Raw genomic sequence first — 26,187 nt, forward strand, 5'->3', positions numbered from 1 at the left:
CTTGCCAACCTTGTAGATGGATGGAAGACTAAAAATGTCTCATCAGTTGCCTGAAGTGAGTGCATTGCTGTTTTTTTTGTGTTTTTTTTATACAACAGCCCCAGAAATCATTTTCCAACTACGTCATCGGCTTTCTTTCCCCATTACGGGGAGTTAAAATTGAAGCCAACACATCTTTGAAAGCTTGATGAAAAACGGTCATCCACACATGATGACCACATCAAAATAGGATGAGAAGTTTAATCATGTGTGTGCTTACTGTTCAGCATCAGTGCGAGCTACGGGGTAGACCACAGGGCGAACCGAGCATGCTCTGGGCAACACTGTGATTGTTAACTGTTTCGCTAATTAGTGAAATCCTGTCAAAAGCGTAGCGGGACTTGCCACAGACAGAACGATGAGCTATTAGCCCCAGCAATGATGATATCATCAACACTGTCATCACAGCTTACCACGGGAGAAGATGGAGAAAAGAGGGGTTATTTGGCTAATAGCTTCTACAGCAGAGATGGTGGATGATGCTGAACGGACTGTAGTCTTTCTTACCTCCTGGTAACAGCGTTGTGGTACTCGATGAACGTCCGTCCGTCAAAGGCGATGGCCTCGGTCTCGCCAGCAGACTTCTCGTGGATGGCTGTGAAGGACAGGGGCGGGGCGAGGAATGATGAGAGGATGAGATCGCACCAATCAATAAAGATTCAGTTATCAGAGCCGAAGGCAATGAAGTGTGAGCATGGGGTAGGTGGATTGGTGCGTTGGCCACACGCCCAAGGTTAATGGCAAAAGCAACGACTGAGTATGTAAGACAGATTGGCCCCGAACGAGCGCACGTCTGGCAGAGTATCACGAAGATGATGAAAGGAATGCGCAACCCCTTCCTTTCATAAATATTCAGTTGACACAGTTCATCATTTTCGTAAGTGCCGCGTTAGTTTGAGATCAATACATAATGAGAGTGACATAAAAGAGACATCACATGTCTAATATTGGCATTATTACCTCGCAATGGCAGAGCACAATGGAAATAAAGGTCTTATGAGCAGAAAAAATTGAGACTCATATTTTACCTTCTATAGAGGCAAGCCAAGAACAAGCAGTGTTACATGAAGCATCACTGATTTCAGTGCCACTCATACTATGCTTTAAAAGCAGCCCAAAATGCTATGCTTCTGGAGTAAAACCAGATCATCTTGGATGAGGAAATAGAACAATTTGTACGGTTACAGTGATTCACTGAAGCCGTGCAAAAACATGATAAGGTGATCTCAACCCAGCAAGTATTGTTAGCCACTGGCTTACACAAAGAGAAATCACACTGGTCCTTAAAGTAGGGGTAGGAAATGTGTTTAAGAACTGAGATTTTCTCTGGTTCATTCACTCGGATTAGGATAAAGCCAAATGTAATGTATGTGTTAGGACAGATGACAAAAGATGGCAGCGGTACTCACTGTTCTGGCAGTGCTGCCCTGAGAAGCCGCTGAGGCATTCGCAGTTGTAAGTGTCCAGCTGAGGTTTGCAGCGGCCACCGTTGTGACAGGGCTCCCTGGAGCAGGGGTGATTCTGGAACATGGCTACGCTGCTGGAGCGCAAGGCATTCTCCTCCCTGAGGATGGGCGTACCCATCAGAGTGATCTAGAAGCAGTGCACACAGGGCGTTATCAGCAGGTGTTACCTCAGTCTGGCTTCGAAGACGTTTACGAAACAAAAAGCATGCATCTCGGCAACTAGCGACGTTCTCGCTAGTGGCCGCATATTTCAAAAGGCACCGGGAGGAAATAAATTGGATCTGAGCCACAGTGGAGAGTCATATTTGGGATTTCTGAGATAGTACATCACTAAAATCAAATATCAATTATTAAATAAGCAGCAAAATAAAAATGTGGAAAACATCACGATGACTCAGTGGTTTGATTGTACTTAACCAGGGATGTCAAACTCATTCTACATCGTGGGCCATCTTTGATCTTTGATCCTAAGCGGGCCGGACCAGTGAGACTCCTGAGATATTTTAATATAACAAAAAGTAGTGCAATTTCATCAATACAGCTTTTCTACATGTTGATTTTGCTAATTTTGGCTTAAACTGTAGTAAATAAATCTGTAAAAATAGAGAAAAAAGTCTGTCAGCTCAATGCGCAGAAAGTCTTGTAATAAAAAAATGGAAAATATTTGTTAATTAGAGAATGTCTTTTTTCTTTTCTTTCTTGTTTTTTTCAATGTAAAAATCATAATTTCTGTAGTCTAATTGTTAATCTCTTACTTATTTACTGGTGTAATGTGAATGTCCACACAGTTAAAATGTGCTCCTTCACATTTTCCAAAGATATTCTGTGGGACAGATTTTTTGTCAATCTTTGACGGATTGATACTGGCCCCCGGGCCTTATGTTTGACAGCCCTTTACTTATTAGTAACCAGGCAAAAACAAAATCTAAAAATATATTAAGATATTTTTTTCTCCAGATGTTGTTGAATCCTGTTTGGAGCAAAGAAATATAGGATATCATCCTTTTCTGACTAGGCCACACCCATTTCACACCAAACAGGATTGTGTTGTCTTATATATATATATATATTAAAAAAAACACAGCTCTTGTACGCAGGTGTCTTCTGTATTCGATCAGTTATTTCACTGAGATTTCACTGTTTGTCTTTGTGTTGACCTTCAATAAAGAACAGAGCATACTGGACATAATGTGCAGTAAATACATGCTACATAGTTCAGTGGGGCTAGCTTTATAGCAGTGTGTGTGTGTGTGCGCGTGCGTGCGTGTGTGTGTGTGTGTGTGTGTGTGTGTGTGTGTGTGTGTGTGCATGCGTTTGGAGACAAATCAACAAAATCTTATAAACACTCCTCATTTACTATTTTTGAAGACATGCATTTATGTAATAGTCTTAGTGACCTTTCTTTGAAGTGCTGCATTTACAATATAATTCTTGTCATGCTCGTATGCCTATTACCTCTGATAAGTCGTTTAAGGTATTAAAATTATCTGATTAAATTCTCGCCTCCTTAGCACACCACTTGAAGATTATCATTTACCACTCTTGATTGTTATCCAAAGGAACACATCCATGAAGGGTTTTGTGTTTTCTGCCGAACCATCCTTAAATCTAATTATGGCGACACATCCTACAAGTAAATAAATGCGTACAGTGAGGCTGTAGATTCAGTTTAACACGCACCTCTGAAGACGAATCCCCTGCTGCTGCAGACCGAAAATTGCCTCCGAAAATTACAACACGCGTGTTAAACAGTACACCAGACTCGGAATACTTCCTCATAATTAATTATTCCCTACAGGCCAAGCAAGACAAACGCCACATTTAGCTTTTGATTTGCTCGAAACTGTCAAGGGAAAGTTTGGAGAGGATAACTAATGACAACTTTGCGCAAACAGTAACATCCAGCCTTTGTTCTACCAAGTTATTTTTGGCACTCTGAGATGAGATTTTTGCTGGAAAGTGGAGGAAGAAAAAAAAAACTGGAAAGTTGTCAGGGAAAGATCTGAGAATAGCAAAATGGAAAGACTTCAAAAATGTGCATTCTATTATTAGTGTGCACTAATCCAAATGAGCACAGCCACTGTCCGTCACAGAGTGAGCTCATAATGGAAAATTACTAATGCGAGGGCTTATAGCAGTACAGCGAGTAACTTATCGCTGGACTTTGCTGCTGTATGTCTAAGGTCATTAAAATAACATAGAATCGAAAATATGAGTTAATGACACATTAATTCGTTTACAAAGAGACATGTATAAATTTACCTGCTGGACTGTTCCCTTGAAGCCTTCCGTAAGTGCAGCGGCTCTTGCTAGTCGGCTGTAATCGGGAGCTCCACCAACAAAAAGAGACTCTTTCAGGTTAAGATCTACGTGCTGGTTCTGATGAGAAAGGACACAGACACGTTTCAGCTGATGAGCCAGCGATGCACCCCGCAAAAATAGCTCTACATCTACCTCTGTATGTCTTTATTGACTCTTTCCCATAACTCATCATCAACTTTTCTCAAGAGTTTCCTATTCAGAACATATTGGTTTATACTTTTACCGCAGTCAAGGGAGCCAGGAAATAAATTGCATCCTTTTACCCAAGATATAAAGACTGAGATTAATACACATACCACATTTACAGACATGTCACAAATGTCCCATAAAAAAAGATTTAATACTAAAGCCAGCAGAGGCTTTAACTGAACTTCCTTGCCTTCCTTCCACGCCAATACACTTGATACATTACAACATAATTGATTTCTGTGTCTCTCAGAGAGAGTGGTCAATTATCCTCTATCTGTGCGACATAAAAAGAGACTACAAAGGAAAATCAGAAGCAGGCTGGGCTGGAGATATGGATGGTTCTTTACAGACATCTCTAATGAATGGCTGATTATAAGCACCGACCTTTCAAACGGTTGAGTGTGGAGACACATTAATTGCAATTCATTTGTGCAGCAGGCGGCTATGAAATTCGATTCTTTCCACCAAACCTTTGGAACAATTGCTTTGCATTAGCAAGGTGCCTCTTTGCTACTTTTGCATGGGAGAACTGGCCCACTTCAGAAGGAAGGAATTAATGATCTTTATTTTATGTAGGGCAGTAATTGCCAGAGGGTTAAAGTGGAGTTAATTGTTGTAAAAATGATGGAAGGGGCCAAATAAACTAGCTTTGTGCAGGCAAGCTGGCATCAGGCTGGCTTTTATTTAGGATGGGATTTGGAGTGCGGGAGGCTGTGGTGCTTGGCTGAAGCCCGGGGCTGTGTCGCTGCACCTTGAGCCGCTTCCAGCTGAGATAGAGCAGAGACTTTGGCCAAAGCGGCTGGACCCAGTTGTGGCTGTTGCCTCTAGGCTTTGCCAAAAGTTGTCACCAAACTGTAGGGCAAAGATGGCCACCTCAGGCTCTGTATGCAGACATTACTGCTCTACAACACCCATCTACTCTGCAGATAGAGTTACAGAAACATACTGCACCTTCCCTGAGATCTTACCCCTTCATAGAGTGATACTCTGGAATTTAAGTACTCACTATCTATGTCAAGCTACACTTCTATGACGCTAAGTGAAACTGCATGCAATGGAATGGTAGATCATGTTCTAAGTTTTCCCCCTCTTCCAGGTAATAATAACCACCTGTTGAAAGAGGATGGCTGGTTCCATGGGGTGATTCTTGCTCAGTGATGTTCAGTGAGACTTGTGTCGTAATGGGTAAAAGAGTGAGCGAGTTCATGATATTATGGAGGATTGTTCTTGTGCATAAAAGTGAGAGCAGATGACAAAAGAACAGCCAGGCTTGGCTTAGCACCTCACCGTCTCCTACGGTATATATCCTCCTCGCCTCCCATGTCTTCGCTCTCACTTTCCGACAGGCACGCGGCACTGGCGTGATATCCCCGCCTACGGCAGACTAATGAAGACGTTTCTTTGTTGCTAAAAACAATGGCCATCGCAAAGATGGCTGCTTCTTTTCCTTCTTACCACCTTCCCACCCCCACAGCAGATGGACCGAGGTGAAAGCCAAACCTTGTTCTTTAGGAGCATCTCCTCTTTGGTGCTGTGTGTGCGTTTATGAGCTTATGAAAATGGCAAAGTTGTTCTACAGAACTGGCACCTTTAAAGCTGCCTGCAGCTCTGCAGAAGTACCCTTTTTTTGGTCTGTGCAGTTGTTGCATGAAGAGATGAGGGTAAGAGGACACAGCGAGGTGGCTCAAACAAAATGCGGGGCTGAGGTGTGACTGGGACTTGTCTAATTACCTTGCGTGATTTCTTATTTCCAGACAGCACATCATAGAGAAGGAAAGAAAATAGGGAGGAAGAGAGTTATTAGGGTAACTAGAAAGTGTCTGTGCACAAAGGAGCATGCAGATCTAGGCAAATGCAAAAGCTCACAAAGCACACACGTACTATAACACACGCACCTGCAAGAGTATTAAAAAAAAAAAGCCGCTGTGAAGCACTGACATGTGAGACAGACACGTTAAACAAGAATATAAAATGTGGACAGCACACCTTTGCATTATATACATACACACACATGAAACCACAAAGCTGTGCAAGTGCGTATTTACACTAGAGAACATGAATGCAAATAAGACAGTAAGTCTAAGAAGGCCGTGCATGAAACATACGATGCCATTAGCAAAAGATGAAAAGGAGGGAAAAAAAAAACACTTCATGGATGAGAGTCTATGAATAGTGCCACTTAACCCAACCTCATTTATAGACCACAGCCATTCAATATGAGGTGAAGTAGATTATTATTTCTGTTATCCGAACCTTTGAAAGTTTGTAGTTCATTACGTCAGCAGCCTGAACAGACTTTGAAATGAACATGCTATATGCATCCATATATGTTCCTGTGTGCGACCACCTTTGATATGATATAGGTTTCTCTGAGCAAAGCGTATTGTAACGCCTTCCTGGTTCTTAGCGCTGAAGTGGGAGAGAATTAGCTTAGAGCAATACTGGATAGGGTCTCTGCAATGAGCTCCATAACTAGTCTCAGCTCATCCCTTGCGTCCTACCAGCCCCCCACTCATCTTCGCTTTTCCCTTGCTCTCTTTCTTTAATAAGATTTTCTGCCTCCGTTGCTGGAATAAAACACAATTACCATACGGACGATGGGGAGGCAGAGGAGGGGTGACTGAGCAGCGAGAGAGAGGGGAAAAAAAAGAAAAAAGCAGTGTTGCATCTTAGAGGAAGTTGATGGAGTTGACAGAGTGCATGTTCACAGTCACAAATTACACTGTTTAATATAATTGGATGACTTGCAGACTGATCAAACTATTAGATCGCCTTCATTTGGAACCATGTACCTGCTTTATTAGTCTAGTCGCCGGGTTTAAAATTTTCATTACGCACTCTCTCGCTGCTGCTATCTCCTTGATCTGCCTCCACCTCCCTAGGCAGCACCCTCAAAGGCTGGATTTATGAAATTGACTGTATACCAGCAGAAAAGGCTGCTTTTTGAATTTGGTAGGTAATGCTAACTTTTATCTCTAGAAAATCAGGAAGCTTGAAGAAGTATTACAAAATTAAGACTGCCCCTTCTATATTTACAGCTCTCCCTCTTGCATTGCTGGATTTCTGGAGATAGCTGCATACTTTAGGTTAGAACAAACTATACGCTCTGGGACTGTGTACAAAAAAAATCAGCAAAACTGGGTAAGCAGTAACTTGGACACTACTTATAGGGGCATGATGTGGCGTAGATGAGGCATAGGCACACAGAGGGGTATATACACATATAAATACAGGCAGACATAAGGGTAAGGATAGCACTGGCCCCATGCTAAAAGCAAGATAACCATTAGCAGTAGCTTGGTGGGTTGCGGTTTTCTTACTGGTGCCTCTCCTCGGACAGCACCCTTCTTGTTCACCATGATCTCTCCTTTGCGGTTGGAGCGCTCCAGGTTGATGGTGTTCCACACATTCAGCTGGATCCGTTCTTTACTCCTGAATCACACACATGCACAGTTTTATATTTCTCTGTTTTCTTGTTTGATAACTTAAACCCTCTTAGATTCTCAAGTCGTGGTAACCTTATGGTGGCAGGTCCCTTCCCCAGGTCGTAGCGAAACTCCAGGAATCCACCGCTCAAGGACAGTGAGATGAAGTCTCCTCTTCCATCTGATTTTTGGCCGTTGTAAAAGATCAAACCATTGGAGTCGTTGGCCATGAAAACCACTGTCATGCTAACCTTTTGACTGCAGATGTAACAGAAGCAAAACACACACGTGAGTTTAAGAGGATCTCCTAGAAACATCTCCTAGATGTTTTTCTGTGTCTGGTGCATCAACACTGTTTCTCCAGTATATAAAGACATTGTATGTTCTACATGCTCACACTTAGACAGCATTACTTGTTTCCGTCATTGTCAGTTCAGTCCAGGCTTAAAGAAGGGTGTTGGCTTTAGGCACAGAACAAGCTCAGTCTGTGAGACCTACGTGGTATCCGGTGTTCAATAATACATGTGGGTTTCACACTGAGGCATGGGACTTACCGCAGATCGTGCCCGTACAGATGTAGCCCCTTCAGCTCCAGGTAAGAGTCTCCGTTGAACAGTGGCATGTAAGCCCCTTGCCTCTCAACCACTGGGGGGAAAAAAAACAAAGAGACGGTATTGAACCGCAGGTGTCGTTTTTGCTGCTGACAAAATTGAAATTCAGGGATAGTCAGTACATCTTTGAAGAGCCTGTCAGCATTAAGGCGAGAGATGGATTTGTGTTTTTATAGCTTTTGGGATTAAGACTTTCTCCTGACGGAAATTCAAACAAAAAAATTAAATAAATTAAAAAACCCTTATGTCAGACTGATTACACAGCCCGCCACTGTATAACAAAGGACCTTTGGAGACATGCGGAGTTTAACACCACAGCCTGGGACCTATCAAATAATGTGGCTATTGTATTTTGGCAGGCCTTTTTACAAATTCATGTCTTAGCAACAGGGTCTACGTCTGGCTGTCCCGTCTTTTGGCTGTCTGGAGTGATTAGGACAGGCACTGTGCCATCCCGCTAACAAGTAGCTTGACATTAAAAATCATTCAAGTGTCACTGTGGGAGTATGTGTTTATGGTGTTGCTTGCAAAAGCTACAATCACTGAGAGGAATGTGCCACGCTAGATGCTCACACATATACACATACCTATCTATGTAGCCGGCAAGAAAGCTTTTACTCGTAATTGGCTGGGATTAGTCAGGATGGGGAAGGGAGACATAGAAGAGAAAGCTAATTAGCTATTGTGCAGAAGACTGCTAATGATGATGACGGCACGCACCGCGCAGGAGACGGAAAAAGAGTCTGGTGCACGCAACAAGGAATCCTTTGCTAAAGTGAACACTTTAAGAGCTTCTCAGAATGTAGTTTCCTATAGAGCAAGTCTGGAGGGTTTTTCTTGTTTTTTACCTAGCGCTCGAACTGAAAGCACATCGATCAATAGGTGAGCAGAGGGCAAGGCATTGGAAGAGGCTGGATGACCAGGAAAGCTGCATGATGCGTGGGTGACTGAGTTTGACGACTAAGAAAATTTCCGTCAAGTTAAAGTTTCCACAGCTGGTCTTTGGTCTTTAAGTCAGAAGCGGCATTTAGCGAGCCGTTGCTTCTATTGCTAAGTCAGTGGCAAGCTCTGTGGCAATTTTGTTGATGGTGGAGTAATGACACCCAATTAGTACTTCTAATAAACCCACAGTATCAAAAAATGAAATGGCAACAAGCAGCTTGAATACACAAAAAAGAAAATCTCACACAAAGACCTAGCTTAATGTAACTGACAAGCCCCCTTTTTTTGGTCTGTGTGTGTACTGCCTCAATCCTAATGATTGTGCTTCCATCACTAAATTGTAATGATTTACACTATGACAGGGTAAAAGCATTGAGTAAAGTAGGCCATTCAGTACTACTGGAACACCCTTGAGAAAAGTCCTTGACTGTGAATATTATAGCAGCGAGCTACACTGACAAACCCCTGGTGGAAGTGAAATGGAAGCCACAGCTCAGCTAAACCTGCGCGCACACACGCGCACATGCTAAGATACAAACACTTCATATTACGACCAATTCACCTTCAGGCTTCTGATGAGAGCGCTCTAAGCTACCTGTCTTTTTAACTGTTCTCAGTGCAGCCCTCAGAGGGGATGTCCGCCTGGCTGCCACCTTATCTCTGAGCTCCTCTCGGGGGCTGACACTCTGGCTGACTGACGCTCCCATTAATCACCGCGGGCAGGAAGGACTGATGCGATTAGTCATCTCATTGATTCGTGTGAAAAAAATAGCCTTTTGGAATGGGAGACGCTCCCGCTCACATGGCATTGATTTTGGTTCGCCTCAATTTATTTTAATCACCTGCTAACTTGGACTCGAGGCGAAGGAGAAAGAGGCTATTCCCATCTGGGTTTTTTTCCGAATTCCCAGGGTTACAAGGTTGCGCGTTTCTCTTTTGTTCAGGATTTGCATCGGAATATATTCTTTTTAATTCACACTTGCAGAAGTCAACTTCTGCAAGCATTCATGACAACATCTACAAAGGAAGGGAGGGATAAACATGAGTAGACTTCAGAATGCCACACCGCCCAAAGTGCTAATGATGAACTTCAAAAGCAGCTGAGCTGTGCTCCGGTCTTTTTCCCAGCAGCGGCCTGGTTCTGCCATGTGAAACTAAGTACCAACAAACATGTTTGAACACAACACCTGTGGGCAGAAAGGCAGGGAGGGAGGCTGCATCCTACCCACTAACAAGCGTAGCAGAGTCGATGTGGTGAATGGCCCGACGGGGCCAATCATCTACCTCAGTTCTGTATGCCACCAACCCTCCCTTTCCCTTCCACCCTGAAGGCTTTTGCACCCCCCCCCCCCCCCCCCCCCTCCCTTCTTCTGCATTTGATCTCCTTTTTCGATTCAGCGGGAATGGAAATGTCACAGAAGAGGGAAAATAGGCATGGAGGAGGGTGCTACACAGCAGACTCCAGACTAAAACTCTGTTGTGTCCGGGAGAGATTACCGTTCTCGCAGTGTCTTCCTTCACGTCCCATGGGGCACTCGCATTTGTAGCCTCCCTCGGGCTGTGCCTGGCACTGGGAAGACGGATGGCACCTGGTGGGGCTGCACGGGTCGTGGACGTCGGCACACGTTAGACCTGGATGTAGACACAAAAATGTCAGAAGGGAACCACCAAGGAAACATGCAACAAGCGCCAACGTATTCAACCACTGACTCTTTTGTATTCCACTTGAAACGAGGGGAAGACAGAAAAAGGAGAGAGAAGCGGGTGTATGAGGATTTCCTCTGTAATAGAGGTCATTTTCTAATAGGATTTAGAAATATTACACGTCCAGATTAAACAGTGGAGAGCCTTCCTGCCACGCGGCCATGTTTCTAGGCCAACGCCAACTGTGGGAAAGGCTAGCAGGCGTCTGGTGGATGATGGGTTTGCCCTCTGCCACAGCCCATCTGAATTCACCCGTTATTACTTTAGCAGTCAGAGCCTGTGGTGAGGCGAGTGCTTTAATGAACCCCATCCACGCTGAGCTCACAGGGCTCCCCCGTTTTCCTCACTCCTGCGTTTGGAAGCTGTATTTTATCCTCCACTCTTAGCTCCTCGCCACCATGGCTCTTTTTCACATCTATTCTTCCTCTCTCGTCTTTTTAACTCTATTACTCTCTCCCCTCTCGCATTCATCCAGCTGTCCTGACATGCCCTCCCTCTAACTACAACTCTTCCCGCCCATTTGTTCTGTCTTCTCTCTTTCTGCGATCTGTCCTGTTCCTTCGAGATAGCCAATCTCGGCCACTTTTAAATGGACATCGTGACAAAATTAACTTCAATCTGAGGGCGCAGGCATCGGTCCAATTCTCATTAACACCATTTGTTGTACACTGGGTTGCTAGCATAACTTCTGTCACAGCAGTGCTTCTTCAGATTTACATGCCTCCCCAAGCTTCTCAGCACCAACAAAAACATAAAGGCAACAGTAATACAACGCAATACTTTATTGATCCATATTGTATATTCAAGGAAAATGGCTCTTAAACCTCGACTGACAGGTTGTTTCAATAACCATTAACCTGCCCCCATTTGTGGGTGAAATCCTTTACTATTCGAGCATAAAAGTTAGATCTGACAATTAAATTGCTTCTTGTGTGAAACTTTCCGCGGTAAGCTGCAGTATAACCAGCGAGGGGCACGCTTGGCTAGGCCCTGCTGGTGTCTGCTCTTAACTATATTCTCTCTCTCAGCTGCTTGTTAGTTGCCATCTGCTGGAGGGAGAAAAAGACGAGGAAAGGAACAGTGGAAGGAGAGATAGGCCAAAGGCCAATCACAGAGAATTAGTTCAAAGTTTTTCGTGTTCCTTGCACTGCGTCAACATTTAAACTCCCATTTCTGTGCTGGACACACAGATTTGATAGTGTTTACAAAATGACTTGCAGCGCTGCTGCTGGGGGCATGAGTTACACTGTCAAATTAGCCTGTCAAGCTTACTTAGGATTTGTGAGTCAGGCATGACCACAGTGAATCCCTGTGGAGAAGGCAACACTGAGATGTATTAGCAGAATTTTAACTACAAGGTGTTAGGAAAGTTTGAAGATTACATATGAATAAGGCATATTTTCTACTTATTTCCCCACGCTTATACTGGAACCAACTTCTCAGAACTCCATGACTGTCCATAACTATTAGGAAAATCTGCTCAGCATCTTACCCCAGAATCCTTTGCTGCACTTGCAGTGGAACATCTCGGCCTCCTTCACCTGGCAAGCACCGCCATTCTTGCAGGGATTTGGCAGGCAGGGGTTGTTGCCGCATTCACCCACCCCGCTGCCGTACAGACTTTCGCCCCCGTTCTCCTGCAGGTTGAGGTTCCGGTTGTTGACATCTAACATGCGGATGCAGCCCACCAGACCGACTGCCAACCCTGTCCTCTCCTTTACACTGAAGACAGACAGGGGGGAAAAAAAGTTACACTACTAAAGCTAACTGAATCACACTGAACCTGCAGTGAAGAAATGCCATACTCTATGAAGTATTGTTAATACACTTCATTATATTTTCATAAAGGAAGAGCTAGATGAAGACTTTTCCAAATTCACCTCGGATGTTGACCTTTTTTTCTCGAACATCTGATCATTTCTGATCACAATCAAACAAACTGGTTAATTACTACTATTACTGACACCGGCTTTGTACCAGGGATGCCACAATATCATATCACATAATTACAATCATTCACATAAATGGCATTATTTTAACCATAATTCCAAAAGAAGTTGGGACACTGTGTAAAATAGGTGTGTAATTAAAAATAATAATAAAATAATAAACATTTTATTTATATCACTTTCTCATATTTACCTCATATTTTATTCACAGGAAAACATGTGAAGTTAAAATGCACCATTTTAATTAAAACAAAAGGTCATTTTGATTGTGATGACAGCAACGTGTAGCATCACAAGAGAGACCAGTTTCCGGACTTTTGGGAGAGGAGAGTTATCCCATTTTTGTCTGATATAGGATTCCAGCTGCTGAACAGTCCTGGATCTTCTTTGTTATATTTTTATTTCATCCTCCCTATCGCTGCCAGTTCCACAGGCACTAATGCACCTCCATAGATCTCCTCTTTATTCTGGCGGACACAGCGTCCATGTTTTCCAAAAAGAGTGTCAAATTTCAAATCGGCTGATCACAGAACAGTTTTCCATTTTGTCTCAGTCCATTTTAAAGCTTTGACCCGGAGAAGACGACGGCGATTCTCGATCATGTTCACATATGGCTTCTTCTCTGCATTGTAGAGCTTTAAGCAGCATTTGTATAGTTAAAGCTCAGACACAGTGATTTGTGTAAGTGTTCCTGAGCCTGTCCAGTGATTTCAACATACTGTGCCCCTCTTAGACACCCTTTTTAAACCCAATCACGTCACCGACCTCTAATATGATTAACCTAATTAGTTGCAAAATTGCTCCTCCAGCTGTTTCTTTTTAGTACCACTTACTTTTCCAGCTGCCCCTCTCCAAACTTTATTGAGACACTTTGCTGCGATCAAATTGTTCGAAGACAAATGAGCAAGATTTTTCATTAATCAGTAAAATGTTTCCTGTGTTTAGATTTGCAAGTCACACTGTCCCAACTTTTTGGGAATTAGGGTCGTACATTAATTGTACACGTATAAATAAACAGGTCAAAACACCTTCCATCAACACCGTGTTAACTAAAACAATATTGCTAGCATGGAGTGGGGGGCAGATAGTTTGAGTGTGTCCACAGGCTTGCAACTAATGACTCTAATACACTGCGATTTGATGCCTACTGTCCGTGTCCTCAGCTAGCTGCAAGCTCTGGGGCTGAAAAATGAAGCAAACAAAACAAATCCCAAAGTGCCAAAAACTGCAATTCTTTGAACTTCCGATTGAAGCTGTACTAAAAGCAGATTCCCGTGTTTAAATTCCCAACTTTACAGCAAATTTATGACTTAAACGTTTCTACTAATTTTATAACATGAAGAATTTTTTTTTCATAAAAGCAATTTATTTTAAATATTCCCATATTGTTATCCTCCTACTCTTTAGTGCACTTCTATTAAGACCAATGGATGAACAAGCAGCAGATGGGGAAAAAACAAATCGAAGATGGGGCCGCGCTCTATGAAACCACTCTAGGCAACTATCCTCACATGACTTAACGGAAGGTACCAGATGAATACAAATAACGGCAGTCGATTTATCAAAAAGCTGCACATGGCTAATTTTTCCCTCAAAAGTCTCCGACGAGGTTACGGGCCACTGAAGTGGGATTAACATTAGTTAACTCTACACTGAATAAAAAAATGGCAAATCAGCAAAATTAGCATAAACAGAAAACTTGATTGGTGCCGCTTGGAATTAGCTAGATACTGAATATATAAAAGCTGTAGAATGAAATATTAAAATGAGCCACAGATGATGGACTTTGTGTCTGCACATCACTATTAACACAATGGTGTGACTGTAACTGCAATTCCAAGGTCTTACTCTTGCTTGATGTCCTCAGGCACTCCTCCGATGAACAGGTTGGTGTCGAGGTTGAGGCCATCTGTGCCCCGTGGGCTCTCGCCCTCGATGTGTGGCTCGCTGTCCACGCTGAGCATGGCGTTTCGGCGGTTGCGAGTCACCACCAGCTGATGCCAGCGGCCTTGACTGATTTGAACTTTGCTGAGGGCCGTGCCTGTGCCCGAACCTGTGTTGAACCTGAAAAGGGATGATACAGAATAAGTTAGACACCTCACTTTACCAAAAGATCCCTCTATTTCTGCTGACTTTGATACTTTCATCAGGCAGGTATTTTATTTTTCAAAATATCCAACTTGACTACAATGACTACAAGAAATCTGCTCATAATGCTCAACAAGACAAAGGTGGAGGAAAGAAAGAAGATACAAAAGTGTTTATTTGGAATTTCAGACTGGAGCATGTGACTGAAATGACTGGAATCACATCCTCATTTTTAATTCAACCTTTTTTCTAATGAGGTTTTGTTGAGAGAAAAAGGCCGTATCATCACAGAAAAGAGCCGTCGTGTATGTGCACCCACACATATGGTAGCATTATCGCAACCTGAGAGCAATTATCTGCCACAAATAATTAGTTCTTCTCCCCACGTCTTGGATTTGCAGAGCTGTGGGTGGTAATCTCACAGCTGTATTTCTAGAATTGAGGCAGAGCTCTATTTGAAAGCACAAGTGACTAATGATCTCCTTTAGTTTGCTATTGATTTTACCCTGAATAGAGCAATCTAACCTGGCCAGGTTGGGAGAAACTGAAAGACCTTGCAGGGGTCAGGGTGAAATGTGAGAACCAGAAAGACAAGGGAAGCTAACATTAGAAATAAAAGGTCCGAAAAAGATGCACTGCAGCATCTCTAATTAGCTCATTCTTGTCTCTTCTGAAGATGTTCCCGTCCCCAAATGATTTTTTATTCATACGTCTCCGGCAGAGAGAAGAGATTAGTGCTAGTGTTTTTGCAGGTTTCTGGCAGGAAAAGTCTCGTCTCTCATGAAACTAGATAAGACCTGCAGTTACTGTCAGCTTCAGTTTAAAGTGTAATACTAGATATTTTGCCCACATAAATCTCCAGTGTGCATGTTAAAGGGGCAAAACACCAGTTTTACATCAGGATCAATTTCCTAACGGTGACCCAGCCTGACTTTAAGTCTGCAAATATACTCCATCCATTCCATGATGGAATAAAAGCTGTAGATGGTTACCAAGAAGGGATGATGAAAAAAACATCATTATTTGTTTGGCTACATTTGATTATTTATTCTTCTATTTTTTGCTTTGGTCCTAGAGTGATACTGCCCCCACCAGTGTTGACAACATGCACAAAAACACACTTGTACCACTTCAAACCTGACTGCTACATGCACAGTTCTGATGGAAAAGAGTCATTTAAAGCATCTAAGCTGAAATTTCTTTCTCATTCAATACATCTGTAAATACAAACACCGCATTTTGTAAATACAGATTAGATTTTTCCTTTGTTTATCTGTGTGATTAAAGATAACATATAAAATGTGCACTTGGGACATTAGCATATATTCCCGAGTATATATTCCTTCCACCTGTAATCATGTGAACTGTAGCTTTTTCTTTTCCCGGCACAGCCGTTTTTCCGACATGTTTACTCACTGTAATTATTTGCCTCATTATCTTTAGTGCCGTCTCTTTGTTTTATTCTTATCTGCATCTGTTGTCAGCTGCTGCTGCAATGACCCGGTTTCATAGTGTTGATCATTAAAATTTCATCTTATTTTTGCCACGATGGATGTGAAAGTAAAAAGCCCACTGAATTCAATCAAAAAACAAAACATCAGGACCACTGATGTTAGCCGACAAGGTCCCTCTTAAATCAGCTGACGTTCACCTGAGCTCCACCCTGCCGTTGACCAGAGCAAGAGAGATGAAGTCCTTCTTGCGATCCTGGCCGTTGTAGAGCAGGATGCCGTCCATCTCAGAGGCTCTGAACTCCATGGCGATGCGGACAGTGTGGTACGCGCTCATGGTTGGGAAGGCCAAGTAGGACTGGCCTCCAAATGACGGGATGTAGTACTTGATCACTGTGGAGGAAAGAAGACAACGAGACATTCTCGTCATTATTATGTGATTTGCTTGATTGCGGTGTGAGAGAAGCTTCATGCACGTTATGATGCGTGAGCGGCACGTGACAGAAAATGAGAAGAATTCTGTTTATTTTACAGGATTGATGTTTTCACCAAAGGCTTGATAGGTTTATCAAAAGCAGAAGGTGCAGAAAGAGGAGCCATCGTGCACAGTCTCACACGCGTGCACACACAAACACACACAGGAAATGTTTGTTTTTTGTGAATCTACTTGACAATTCTGATTATTATCATGCATTATCTCTCCTGGGCTCCTTTTTTTCCCCACCGTCCATCTGTCTTCCTGTCCGTCTCTCTGAGGAGAACGGCATCTGATGAGCTCTCGCTTTTCTAATGACTTGATTGATCTCGGGGAGGCTGGTTGTGCAGTTTTGTGTGTATGCGTGCATGATTTCATTTAAGCACTCTAACGCAAAGATCCACACTGATTCTCACCAGCTAATCCCCATCAAAGCAATTAGTGTCAATTATCTTAAGACGCAGCTGCGTGAGGTTGCTCCCCATTTCAGAAAAATCCCAGAGTAGAGTAAGAGGGAAGAAAGGAAGGAGCTGCGCTTCTCTAAAAAGTTCTCCCAGGTTTATGGTTTTCTCTGCGGCCTCGGCTGGATTTTGTGTAGCCTTTGGTGCACGGCTCAGTGGTCGCTCATTTCTGAGATGTTGGGCCTGTCTGAATCACTCGAGATGAGCTTGAAGCGCAGCAGTTGGGGAGAAACTCAATCACACCTCAGCTCTTTATTTCCAAGGGTTTTCTTTTTTCTTCAACACCGACTGTAAAACTGACACTCTGTACAGTGCTGTGATTGCTCGCTGATAAACCGTCGAGCTTTATACGATCCAATAAATCCACATCTGTGGCCACATAACATTTCATTTACATATTTCAAAGCTAACTGAAAGTCATTACTCCCACTGCCAATTAAGGTGTCACCTTGCAGACGCTACAACCACGCCAAACCAAAGCATGACGCGGAGAATGCATTTCTTCTTTCGCTTTAAAATAGCGTTTTATTTGATCAAGTGTTTCTAATATTTGATTTTTTTCCTATTATAATGGTATGTTTCTGCTACTTTATAAATACATCAAAGCACTTGAAGATGTGGTTAGTAGTGATTATAAAACAGCTAAAAAGCATGATTGGCACAATGAAAAGTGGAGTGCCTAAAACCCACTTAGCTGCTGCAAAATCTCTGTAACCGTTAGCCTTTGGTGGGTTCTTTGAAATTGCTAATTGCAAAGTAGCAAATTACAGGGAAAGTCTGTCTGAGCTCATTTTCTTAGATGAGTCTGAAATAAGCCGAGACTTTGAAACTTTTGATTTAAGAGTAATCAGAAATATGGCAAAAGATACAGTTCCTAAAGAAAATGAAAACTCTGTGCTGACCCACCCTTCTCGCACACAGTCCCTCCGCGGCCCGCGGGGCACTTGCAGTTGAATTCGCTGCCGTTTTCCTCGCACGTGCCTCCGTGGAGACAGGGGTGGGAGTCGCAGGGCTTCTGCAGCACCTTGTGGTAAGGCCTGGTTGTGAAGCGGGCAACGGTAGTGGCTGGAGGCAGGGCAGTAGTGGTTAGAGGCGAGGTAACTGGCACCAATTTATGTCTGCCGCTGAAGGGCCTGCGGGTGGTGGCTGTCGGTCGACGGGTGATGTAAGGGGAAGTTGTAGGAGGCCTGGTCGAGGTGGTGGGAGCAGCTGTGGTGACTGACGCTGTGGTGGTAGTGGTGGTGGTGGTGAAGATGGAGATGGAGGACAGGCCTGTCAACAGAGGTGGTTGGAGAACAAAAGGATTTGGAAAAAGGAAATAAAAGGGACATTAAAGTATGTTGAGCCTGCGGTTCTGAGACTTTCTATTCAAGACCTGTAAAACCTTTGATAAACTACCTCATGAATAACTTAAAACTCCCTTTCATTTTATTAATCCCTACACACTCCTGTTAAGTCCACACTGTATTACCATAATTGGTGAAGCGAATATTCTCATCCTCCGGCTTCTTCACAGAGATGCTGGTGTCTTTGGAGGCCTTTAACTGTTTCAGCAGGGCTCCTACGATGTCCTCCACGGTGAATCTTGTATCTACAACAAACAAGAGGTACAAGCATTTAGAGCAAGGCCTCTGAGGAGCACTCCAAAGCAAATACAAGGCTTGAGCTCCTTAAATGTTAAAAGGGATATATCAAACAGCCCTATGTATGACAGTTGGGAGGGTCTCCGTGGACCACTTGTCCTCCAGCCGTTGATTGTCCGGCTTTTTTCCAGATGAATTGGTCTCATAATGTTCGCCGCAGATGTTTGCTTTACAGGCCATGGAGGAGCGGCACATAACGGCACCCGATAACCCACGTGAAGGATATCAAGGACACTAAATGAGGCTCATAAAACGATGGAATAAAAATAAAAAGGAACGGAGGAAGCTGATGTTCTGTGTGGTAGTTTAAAGAAGCAGCTGCTGCATATGACCCAAGATCCAAGAAAAGTATTGTAACATGATGATATTTAGACAATACCCAATTCCTTAGATATCCTGCAGGTCCTTCAGGTTTTAGATGTGTCCTTGATCCAACACAGTTGATTTAAATGGCTATATGACCTGTCTTGAAGTTCTCCAGATGCCTGGGAATGAACTATTTATTTGATTCAGGTGTGTTGAACCAGGGTTATATCTAAAACCTGCAGGACACCAGCCCTTGAAGCCTGGAGAGCCCCACCCATGGTTTAAAGCACGTGTTGTGCAAATTTCAGAAAGCAAGACTATCCAAGCTCATCTATTTACAAGATGCCTATTTTTCTACTAAAAATGTATTCATATCTCACACACCCTCCTCGCTGAAAGCCAAATGCACAAAGCTCATCTATCTCTCTATAAGGATCTCTCACCTGGTTTGAAGTGAGCCTCGACATAGGCCAGGATGGAGTTGCTGGGCGCCAGGTTACGGACACGAACGCTCATAAAGTCTTTGTGCACTGCCGACTTCCTAAACAACTCATTGAGCTGAGGAGAAGAGAGAGAGAGCGAGAAAGAGTGGGAGGAGAGAACGGACAGACAGAGGAGATGATAAATGAGGCCGGTAATGAGCTCCACGCTATCACGGCAGCGAGTCCAATTCCAGAAGACTGTACCCTATCTCTGAGGAAGAAAGAAGCTGCCTCTCAAATTGGGGTGCATGGAAGGAACCCATTGGGTGTGGGTGCACAAACTGACATTTAGCTGCTGCCCTGGCATTAATTATTGGAACAAGTTTTCAGGAGGAGCTAAGATAAATGTTGAGCTACCCTGACATTATGATTGGTTTTGCTACTGATGCTCGATACTGTGTGCACGTTGTAACAGCCTGAAGAGCTCTTTATGAGGTTTGACTGAAGTGGGATTTTTTAAAATCAGCCAACAGTGATATTTTAACAGTTATAAATACTGACGCTGCCTTTTAACCCCAAATCTGGATGAGTATTTTCTCTTAAAAATGGGCCATTTTTATGCTAGAAGTAAAAAAAAAAAGAAGTTATGTGCACTAGTTTAAATTGTGAATGTATCACATGATGTGATTCTTTTTATTAAAAGTGACCTATTCATGATATGTACACTGTAAATCAGCAAGTCCTCAGACAATAATGAGGTGAGAGCTGATGGAAGAAGCAAAAATATTTAAAAAATAAAAACAAAAAGCTGCTAATCAGTGACAATGAGTGACTGAGTGGACTTTGTTGGGTTTGATGATTCAGTTTGTTAAAGATGATTTCCTTCATGCATTAAATGTCTCTAATTTGTGGGCTGAGGTGTGACAGCAAAGTCGAAAAATAAAATCCTCCAAAACTGGCTTAGTCACGGTGGGCAAACTCTCCCGTGGACACACGGTCCTCAAAACCACCTGGTCTTTCTTTTCCGCTTCCTTCTCTTTCTCTTCCACGTGTTAATTTATCTGCAAATTACAACAGGTTGTTCTGTCAGTGAAACGAGCGGCGGGCTGATTCACCTTCTTTCTATATACCCGTACGTTCAAGTGAATGTGTCCTGGCGTGTATGCTCTGCATGTGCTCAGTGTGTGTGCTGGAAGATGAATAGGGGGTGGTTGGCGTCAAGTGGCACACTAGGCTTCAGAGACACACAGGCTGATAGTGTTAATGAACACACATGCACGTACACACACACTCACAAATCACTGTGAGGTAGAAGATTAGGTCCCAGTGGGGCATAGTGACACTAATTCAACAGCTGGTACATGTGTACTGTGTACCTAAGCGCGCGCACACACACAAACACACAAAGTTCCCATTTCATCAGAGGAGCAAGACCCTGGCTTGACAACAGAGACATTTGTTCAAAGGTCTAAGCTCAACATAGAAAACGGACAGTGGAGAAATTCAACCAGGGTAACCAACACGAGCCAAGCTGTGATTACTGTACAGGCTCTGTGCCCGCCTGGGTTTTGGCTACAGCTACTGGCATCGTGACCATCCAAACTTATGAGACTCATATCCAGAATAAGGACTTGAGTTTTCAAATAGCTGAAAAATCATAATTAATCTCACATGAAAAGCTGCTTTTTGAATACTGTGAAGTGTCTGGCAAGCAACTGACAAATTATTCTTTAAACAAGTCTGCAGAAAGCTGTTATTTATTTATTTTATGTATTGGTCTTAAGCTTGAAGAATTTCTTTGTCTGTTTATTTAGGCCACATTCTTTGGACGTTATTAATACTTCTGTAGTATATATATATATATATATTTGTGTGTGTGTATATCTGTGTGTAGATATGTCTATAAGTCTCTGGAATTCCTATTTTGATGTAAATGTTCAGGGGAAAAAAGGAAAAATAGAATGGTAAATCTTAATATCTTCACCTGTGTCAGGCAGGTACATCTGAAAATGTTATTCAATTTCTTTACATATTCATGTCTACAGATCACAGATTATAAGAGAATTCTAATATTCCCCTTTTATTAAAAATCAAATATCAGATAGGCCACGTTGTCTGCCTCTGATATGATGTATGTTCCTCTCTAAGTGCAGCCAGCCAGCAAAATGTGTGGTTTCTTCTTTTTTTTCCTTTCTTTTTATCATTGTTGTTTTTTTCTATCAGATGTCAGAGCACAGAAATCACTCCAGCTCAGTGTGGCAGAATATTACTCAGCTACTTCAGGGGTGTCAAGTCTGTAAAACGTGCGATGAAACCTGCCTGAAGGAGCTGAAAGAATCTGATTAGTCTGGCTCTCGGGAAGAGTTTTAGTGTGACACGATGCTTTGAGTGTTGTCTGAAAAGGTTTCCACTCATGACAAGAACATTCTTGGGAATACTAGGAGAATTTTGTAGCATTACTCTCCAAGTTTCCCTAATGGCAACAGTGGCAACTGTCATTTGAATCAATTACATCAAAGCAGTTTTAATTTATACTTTTTCTGGACACTTTTTTGACACTTGAGGACAGCAGAACAAGCTGGAAAAACAGCAAAGGGCATTAGGACATTTAAAAGTACTTTAAACCTCATTAAAAAGCTTATTTCCCCCAGGGATCAATAAAGTATTCTGATTCTGATTCTGATATTTAAAAAGCTGAGAGCTAGCAAAGGGCAGTATAAGCTGAGAGATGTAAATGTGGATTCTTTAATCTATTAATTAATCATGAAATCGTGTGACAGCAAATTCAGCCACTTACAGCGCCCTCTATGCTGCGGGCTGTCTCTCCAAATAGCTCGGACTTGGGGTCCTCCATCTCAGGTGTGTAGATCAGGTCCTGGCCATCCACCTGGTCCAGGTGCAGGGAACCGCTGAACCTCATGGTGGCTGGAAGAAGAAGAGAAGATACAGAAACACTGTGGCTCAAGCCCTCTTCTTTCACTCATTCCCCGCTGCCATCCCCCTCGTTTCAGAGCAGTGCCAGTTTTGGGTTAGTGATGGATTGTGTGTTTGTGTGTGTTTGACAAGGAGGGGTTAGTGAAGTGTGTTGCTGATCGTCTGGGGCTTTAAAAAAGGTCTGCAGTTTGGCCATTAAAGGTAGAGGCGGTGGATTTGTGGTGGTGGAACAGGTGGACTGTGAAATATGACAGAAGAGATGAACAGAAGGTGGAAAAATGGGCCAGTTTTACCAGACCGAGACTCGTCCCCAAAGCTGGCCGTGCCATGGAGGGCTGGGTAAAAAGACAACAAGTTAGACAGACACACAAACACATGGAGGAAAAAAACAACACACACTAAAGTGAAAGCAACCCACGGGCACTCAAAATAGTGCCTTCCTCAGCAAAGAGAAAGCCTCCCTGTGCGACCTTGGGGGTTATGTTGTCCGACATCTATCAACTCTATATGGTTTCTCGGTACTGCCGCCAGAGAGGTGCAGTGCGATATAAAGCTGAAAGTCGAAGGTGTTTATGTGTGTGGTGAAGAACGGAGGAGTTTCTGTGCCGCTCATAATCAGCAGAACAAATTGCCCAAATCAATCATGGCAGCCCCTGCCTGAGCAATGCCAGAGAGAACAGGACGAGCACTTGTATGATTATCGTGAAAGATAGTCATAATTGTCTCCTTAATGCAGGCGGACCCATGACTGACACAGCCTGGTTAAAATTGCATGAAAAGGACAGCAGAAACTACCGATACACACACAGGCGCGCGCCGCCGCCCTCTCGCTCCCCTCCCTCACCATCTACAGTACTTTCACGGGCAGCACACATCGATTCACAAGTGACGGTGGCCATAAAATAGAGGCAAATGGACACAGTTTGGAGAGGGGTAAAGAAAGAAAAGAGAGGGGGGACAAGCGAGATCTGACTTCTAATCTGCAAAGAAGACAAACATCAGAAAGGGTGATTTTCCAGACCACTGCCGTGACGGACGTAAAGAGAGGGAAAGAGAGTGATAAAAAGACAGACAGAGCTATTTGGCTATCAGATTCTAGTGAACTGTAAAATGTAATGGATATGTCAGACTTCCCCAGGCATATGGAAGAGTTTATAGTATCTGGAGCTCAGTGTGCCAATAACTTTCACATTAGCATTTGGCAATTATCCCCGATGCCATTAAATTTAACATACGCAGGACCTAGAGTCATTTTTTTATATTACACTATACTGGGAAATATACCCAATGCAATCTATAACCAAGGTGTTTAATTTTTTTAAATATGTCAGTGTGGGCTAAACCAAACCTTGAGCCTTTTCCACATGTGATGTCCTAATAATCTGAACAACGAACAATTATTTTTTCCCCCCGTGAGACAGCCCGTCAGATATCAATAAACTGTGTCGTACAATGAAATAGCAGCCGATGCACGAGGCAGAGGGATGTGTCATTTCACTTCTAATGAGCGGGAGATTGGCTGAGGCCTTCTCGGGAGAAGAAAAAAGAAAAAAAATCCAGCGTATTGATCAGCTTATCGCGCAGCTCGGTTTTATTGGTAATAACACTTGAGCTGAATGAAGTATCGATCGCCGGTGTGCCGTCATTGTTAGCTGGGATAAATATTTACAGGCTTTTGCAGATTCGTTTTAACAGTTCTCTTGTAGCCCGAGCTTGTTTCTATCATCAGCCGGATTCGAGGCTAAATGTCACAGGGTTCAACCTCGACAGAACCTTTCATGTTTCACCTCTCCCTGCCTGTAAATTCTGTGAAAGAAATAAATGGCGTAGGGTTCTGGATGGGCAAAGGTGGCCTCATATCTTTAGGTCATGTTGCAGACTGAGTGGCAGTAAATTCTGCTGGTTTATTGAAAGGCTTAGGGGACCTTCACCGTGCCAGAAATGCAACTCCATGCACTAATTTGTGGCCCGAGCTCTTTCAAGTCATGACCCAAAGCTCCCCCGAGAGCCAGAGTGAATCCCTCTTTTCACAATCAGTCAGACTACCACGGCTAGGACAAATAGACGGCAGATTTCAACCGAGGGATGGAGAGAGAGAGAGATAGAGAAATGAAGGGAGAGAGAGAAGCCCTTTATCTTTATGAACTGAGTGTGGCAGGAGTCACTGATTGGTACAACAGCGCTCGTCGGCCCCTTCTAGTCTCTGGGCTCACTCGCTGCTCAACTCCAGAGAGAAATGAACTGATGCAAGACTGGATTGAGATTGACTGGTTTGAGAGAGAGCGAGAGACAGAGAGAAAAGGTGACAAAGAGCTCAGAAGGGAACTAAGGAACAGTGGCGCGGACTGATAAAGAGAAGAGCGCACGTGAGGGTGCAGGGGTGCGAATTCAAGAGGAGAGGGAGATTAAAAGAAAAGGAGCGAGGGTGAAAGAAGAGAGGAAAGAGCGTTCAAGAGTCTCGAGCAAAACAAGAGAAAAGGAAACTCGCTGAGGATCTGTTGGTTATGACTAATATCAGGGCGAGACTGCAAAGTGTTGCAGAATTCATAAAAATGGATTACCAAGGTCAGACTAATGGTTTCACTGTTTCTGTTTTTCTTTTCTTATTTTAATTTCCTGCCACCTGTCAATAAGCTCATTTACATATGATAGAAGTGATTCATAAAAACACTGCTGCAGAGAAAAACCAACCAGGCTTAGAGTCAGGAATGATGGTATGTTTTGATTCTGGTGGCACAAAGAAACGCATCCACTCTTCCTGTTGCGCGGGATGGTGCACACATTGTGCGACTGTGTGTGTGTTGGCGACAGACATTCAGACTCGCAGCTATTTATACGTTTCTTACCTAAACAGCGAGCAGAGCAGAGAGACGGAAACAGCCATATAAGCCGGTTTCCATGTTTTTTGTTTGTTTTTTTACTTCTGTCCTCATATTCTGTGTGCTACTATTGGCCGGCGCCTGTGCTATCCACCTACAGCCAAGCGACTGCATCCCAGAAACCTTCTGAACACAGCAAAATCAGAAGAAATAGGTCTCCACAGATAAAACTCCCACACACTTTATATGTCATAAGTGATGATTAAGGAGGATTTTTTACTGTATATTATACTTTTAAATATTTATATATATTGTTGTTCAATTTTCACATGTCAGCAAATGAATACAGACTGAAATAGATGGAAAGCAGTGCCTCTCTGAATCACGACACTGGCAGACTGACAATGACGAGTAGTTGATTTCTTGCACTTTTGTGCAATTATTCTGACTGTGTTTCACGAGTTAACTGAGAGTCACTTTAATTATTGTAATAACAGAAATTGTCCTCCGACACAGTATTCCTTAACAATATGTTGTGCGGATAACTCTGTCTGGATCAATAATCCATTGCAACACTATTTTTAGCATTTTGCACTTTTTTTCCCTCTAAAGCTCAAGACAGCACATCAATTACTGATGTCTGGGGCAAAACAGCGCGAGGCCACGCAAACAGAGGAGGACGACAAGGACTTCCTCAGGCAGCAGAGGTTACAGCTGGAAAATTTGGGTTTTTGTTTTGTTTTCTGCTTTAAATATGGAGCTGTGACACGATTAGTTTGGAGGAAGAAGAAACTGCCAACAAGTCCCTCTGAAACCGTCGTTACCACATTTGAGTGTGTGTGCTTGTTAAATAAGGTGACACAAAGCGTTCAGTGGTGAGCTTTGCAGAGAGATGTGTTAGCTGCTCTCTTCTGCTTGCAGCCTTTACACTAAGCTAATCA

At 43.1% G+C, this 26,187-nt stretch overlaps 1 protein-coding gene across 2 annotated transcripts in view; it reads right to left on the minus strand.

The window, feature by feature from the left end:
- agrn (agrin) overlaps window positions 1–26,187 on the minus strand; it is a 283,985-nt gene that overhangs the window by 13,973 nt on the left and 243,825 nt on the right. For both annotated transcript variants that reach the window (XM_080900080.1, XM_080900081.1), the window contains 14 exons: window positions 22,291–22,418; window positions 19,515–19,629; window positions 18,594–18,713; window positions 18,029–18,394; window positions 16,387–16,579; window positions 14,496–14,711; window positions 12,191–12,420; window positions 10,492–10,626; window positions 7,996–8,086; window positions 7,535–7,699; window positions 7,337–7,448; window positions 3,768–3,884; window positions 1,449–1,632; window positions 547–634 (listed from right to left, as the gene is read on the minus strand). In XM_080900080.1, the coding sequence (XP_080756206.1) occupies window positions 547–634; window positions 1,449–1,632; window positions 3,768–3,884; window positions 7,337–7,448; window positions 7,535–7,699; window positions 7,996–8,086; window positions 10,492–10,626; window positions 12,191–12,420; window positions 14,496–14,711; window positions 16,387–16,579; window positions 18,029–18,394; window positions 18,594–18,713; window positions 19,515–19,629; window positions 22,291–22,418 (2,260 nt within the window). The remainder of the gene's footprint in view (window positions 1–546; window positions 635–1,448; window positions 1,633–3,767; window positions 3,885–7,336; window positions 7,449–7,534; window positions 7,700–7,995; window positions 8,087–10,491; window positions 10,627–12,190; window positions 12,421–14,495; window positions 14,712–16,386; window positions 16,580–18,028; window positions 18,395–18,593; window positions 18,714–19,514; window positions 19,630–22,290; window positions 22,419–26,187) is intronic.

Source organism: Rhamphochromis sp. 'chilingali' (assembly GCF_963969265.1).
Source record: "Rhamphochromis sp. 'chilingali' genome assembly, chromosome: 12".
NCBI classification, from domain to species: domain Eukaryota; kingdom Metazoa; phylum Chordata; class Actinopteri; order Cichliformes; family Cichlidae; genus Rhamphochromis; species Rhamphochromis sp. 'chilingali'.